Raw genomic sequence first — 4,699 nt, forward strand, 5'->3', positions numbered from 1 at the left:
AAACTACCCCCTCAACAATGGAGGGTCCCACTGACCCCTAGGGCTGACACCCACCTGGGAAGCGTCAGGCACCCAGCACGGGGGTAGAGGGGCTACCCAGATGCCTGGGTTCCCCTCCAGGATCCACACATGAGCGTGATAAGTGTGTTCCCCCCACACACTGGGTCCCCGCCACGTCGCATATGTTTATTGGGGGCATCCCCAGCTCCTCGGACAGTCAGAAAACCCCAAAACTGACACGACTGGGCCCAAAATGGGGAGGTTTGGGTGGGGGGAAGGGGAGGGACGTTCGGGGGGGGCATGTCCATCCACTGGGGGGGCACGTCCAGGCCACGAGGCCACGGCGACGATGGGGGTCTGGCGAGGGCGATGTCCTGGGGCTGGGGGAGCGGGGGCAGGGCTCTGCACGCACACACACACGGCTCCTTTCACGCATGCACGCACAGAGGCACATGCTGCCGGGAGCTCACCAGCATGCACATACCCCCCACCTCTCAACGCGGGCTGATTCGCACACGCGTGGGCACACATGGAACCCAGGCATCCGGGACACACGCACACACAAACACCCACACACAAAACCCAAGTGTCTGACACGCACACCCACATGCGCACACAGAACCCAGGAGTCCAGGATCACATGCACACAGAACCCAGGCATCTGAGACAGACACACACACACACACACACACACACACACACGTGTACACACAGCACCCAGGCACCTGGGACAACACATACACACCGCTTGACACACGCTACTGCACGCAGCCCTGGTTCACACAGCTCCCCCCCTTGCCCCCGTGTGCACGCAGACACACATGCCCCTTGCCCCCAGGCTCTTGCCCCCCTGTGCCCCGCAAGCCGGGAGGGATCCTGTGGGGGGGTCAATCCTCAGTGATGCCCTTGGCCCGCAGCTCCTCCTGCACCCGGGAGAGGTACGTGGGGTCGGGGTAGCCGAACCTGTGGGCAGGAGGGAGCACTGGTCAGACTGGTGCCAGGCCCCCAGCACCCTCCATGCCCCCCACACCAGACCCCCCAGCCTGGTGCCCCCTACTCCCACCCATGCCCCAGCCCGGTGCCCCCCACGCACAGCTGGGGCCCGCCGGTACAGTTGGTCTTGTGGTGGATGTCATTCCAGGTGATGACGTTGGCGCGGCCTGTGGTCATGGAGGTGCCGATGGTGAAGGTGAGGCGCTGGTCGAATGCCTTCCGGAACAGCCCCAGCACCTTGTTGCCCTCAGGGCAGTCGGGCAGGTAGGCCACACGCGTGGTGCCTGGGTACCGCACGCCCGGGTTGGGATGCTCCGCCTGGGGGGGGGGGCAGGAGGGCATTAGGGCCTGACACAAACCCCCACACCCCAGGCACCAGCACCCAAGGCTGGGGGAGGGGACAATTTTCCCCACCAGCCCAACACAACAGGCATCATGCCCCTGCCCCTGGTTGTCTGCCCATCGCCCAACACCCTCAGAGACCAGGATCCAGGATAGGGCCTATTGCTTTGCCAAGGCCAAGAAGGGTATCAGGGGAATAGAGAGAGTCCTCAGAGAGGGGACAGAAATTAGCAAGGGTTGGGGGAGGCAGGGGCTGCGGGTTGGGGGTGAGGGGCACCAGTAGGACTGGGAAAGTGGGCAGGGGCCTGCGGATGGGAGGGTGGGGTTCCATCAGGCTGAAGGGGGGCATAGGGTCAGGAGTGAGTGGCACAGGCAGGCCTGTGGAGGGCAGGGGGGCTGCAGGTCAGGAGTGAGGGGCATGGGCGGGACTGTGAAGGGCTGGGGGTCAGGAGTGAGGGGCACCAGCAAGGCCAGGGGGAGGCAGGGAGCTGCGGGTTGGGAGTGAGAGGCACTGGCAGGCATTGGGAGGGGGGTGCTGGCTTACCCCCTGCACGCCGGGCGGGAAGACGTACTGGATGATGATGGTGCCATACTTCTCGTAGCCAGGCAGCAGCAGCCCCGAGTCCTTGGACACCAGCATGCGCCCATTCTCAGGCTGGTTGCCCACCAGGCGCCCATAGAAGCGCCCACACATGGGGCAGGCCCGCTTGACCTGCAGGGCACGGGTGATGCAGCCCTCGCAGAAGGCATGACGGCACTGCTCCAGTGTCTTGCGGTTCTGGATCTCGCCCAGGCAGATTGGGCACTGGCTCTCGGGCTCCTCCTCCCCGGAACCACCCGGGCCCTGACCCGCCGCCGGGCCCATGCCCACGCCCGCGGCTGTCCCCCGCGGTGCCCGGGAGCCCAGAAGGGCCACGCAGCCACCCAGCTCAGCCTGGCGCTGGGCCTTCTTGAGCTCCTTCTCGGTCTCCTTGAGCAGGGCCTTAAGGGCCTTGCGGGCGGCATACAGGCCATGGGCAGGTGCGGGTGCGGGCGCTGTAAGCTGCAGCACATAGAGCTCGGCCGTCTCACCGTCAATGAGGATGCTGACGGGCGTTGCCTCGCGCAGCCGCGCCAGCTTGCCCGGGCTCTGCTGCGTCAGGAAGTCCCACACCGGCTTCGGCACTGTCAGGCGGCTCTTGGCCCCTGCACCTCCGCAGGCCGCCATGCGGGACAGCACGAAGGACACTGTGGGGGGAGAGGGATCAGTGCGGGGCGTGGGCACACGCGTGGAGACACACGTGGCTATGGACGCACCTGTATATAGGCACCCACATGGACATGCATGTGGCATGGGCATGGAGATGTCCATGACCATGGGCACATGTGCCCGCAAGGACTCACATGGGCACATGCATGGATGGACACGCAAGGACACATAAATGGGCACACACACAGACACGCACACAAGCACATACATGTGGACAAGGGCACACATGTGGACACATACACGTGGATGATATGCACATGGACGTACATGCTTGGAGACGTGCATGGCCACAGGCACGCATGTGGACACACCCACATGGACTCACATGTACATGGGCACATGCATGGATGGGCACATACAGGGGACATGCACATGGGGACACATGTGGGCATGGGCATGCACAGGCATACGCATGGACATGCACATAGACGGCACATATGGGCACATGCATGGATTCATGCATGGACATGCACGTGGGCATATGCAAGGCCTCAACTTTACATAGCCACATACATGGATGGGCACACGCATGGACACATGCCCAGACATGGGCCTGTGGGCACATGCAGGGATGGGCACATGAACACACATGTGGACACTTCTATGGACTCACATACATACATACATATAGGCACACGCATGTACAAGCACATGCAGGGACATATACACAGGGACACACGTGGGCATGCATATGGACAAGGACACATGGATGTGCACATGAGGACACACACAGCCTCATGCATGGACATGCACATGGGCACATGTGTGGAGAGATACATGGCCATGGGCACACAAATGGACATGGGCACAGGCATGGATGAGCACAAATATGGGTGGGCATACAGGCAAACACACCAACTCACACATGGACTTGCACATGGGCACACATGTGGACACACACAGGAACATGCACTCACATGGGTTCACACATGTACAGGCACGTGAGCACATGCATGGACGGGGACATGGCACGGACTTGCACATGGCCGTTCACACAGAGGCAGACATGTGCCCACATGAACACAGGCCCGGACACACACAGGGATATGGGCACACACAGACATCAACCCCATGCCCATCACCATCCTGTCTAGGCAGGTGCAGGGGGGACAGGACTGCGATGGACACAAGCTGGTCGGGACCCCAAGAAGGGACCATCTAGCCCCCTTGGCCTCCCTGCCCCACCCCTGCCATGCAGAGAGGGCAATGACCCCCTCCCCAGCTGCTGCCATTCATAAGGGGGGCAGAAAGGGACTTGATAGGAGGGGGCGCGGGGCAGAATCTACCAAGGCCCAGTACAGAGCCTTGCCCCGCCCCTGGCAGCCCACCAACCTGGCCCAGACCCCCCCTGCCTGCCCCCCAGTAGGGCCCGATGGCATCACGCTTGCAGGGGGTACGGTACCCACCTGGGGAGCCCATGGAAGAAGCTGCAGCCAGAGGCGCCGGGGAGCAGAGCTCAGCACAGCCGGGCGCCGGGAACCCCTGGGGGGGACAAAAGGGGGTAAGTAGATGCACCCTCCCCCCACCCCAGACCCCTGTCCTGTGCAGGCCCCCCCAGGCCTGTGGGCAGAGCCCCCCAGCAATGAACTACCCATGCCCCCCAAGCCTGGAGCACAAGGGTCCCCCAGGCTCTCCCCTGGGCACAACCTGCCCCCTGGAAACTGGCCCCTGGCCCGGGCTGAGTCAGTGCTATATGGACCACGGGGAGCGGCCTGGGACGGGGCCCTACCCTGCACCCACCCCACAAGCCTGGCAGCTCCAGCCAATCTGGGTCAGCAGCCACATGCCCTGGGGGCGGGACTCTCTCATAGGCTCCGCCCCTGAGGCAGGGGTCACCCTCCCAGTCCATACAGCACAGACTGAGCCCCAGGGGAGGGCCTGCCCTAGACCGCCCAACCCCGCCCCCAGAGAAGCAGGCAGGCCTGGACCCCCCAGGTGAGACGGGGGCACATGCGGGGGTCTCCACTTCCCCTCCCAAATGCTTGTGCGAGGACCCTGGGACCAGGCCTGGCACCACCCCAGAGCTGGTTGCATTTCAGCGGGGTCAGGGGGGGGCTCTGGGGGACCACTGCCGCCCCCCCTGGACCCCGGCAACGCACCCGCCAGCACCCTTGG

General features: G+C 63.7%; 1 protein-coding gene across 1 annotated transcript; it reads right to left on the bottom strand.

Moving 5' to 3' along the window:
* Positions 1–292: 292 nt before the first annotated feature.
* DTX3 (deltex E3 ubiquitin ligase 3) lies at positions 293–4,689 on the bottom strand. The gene is made up of 4 exons (XM_025192677.1): positions 3,991–4,689; positions 1,880–2,562; positions 1,094–1,311; positions 293–963 (listed from the first exon to the last, which is right to left on the bottom strand). Exons 1-4 carry the CDS (start codon positions 4,001–4,003, stop codon positions 888–890), a joined length of 990 nt encoding a protein of 329 aa, XP_025048462.1. The 5' UTR covers positions 4,004–4,689; the 3' UTR covers positions 293–887.
* Positions 4,690–4,699: the final 10 nt, after the last annotated feature.

The sequence above is a fragment of the Alligator sinensis genome, unplaced genomic scaffold, assembly GCF_000455745.1.
Source record: "Alligator sinensis unplaced genomic scaffold, ASM45574v1 scaffold265_1, whole genome shotgun sequence".
NCBI classification, from domain to species: Eukaryota; Metazoa; Chordata; order Crocodylia; family Alligatoridae; genus Alligator; species Alligator sinensis.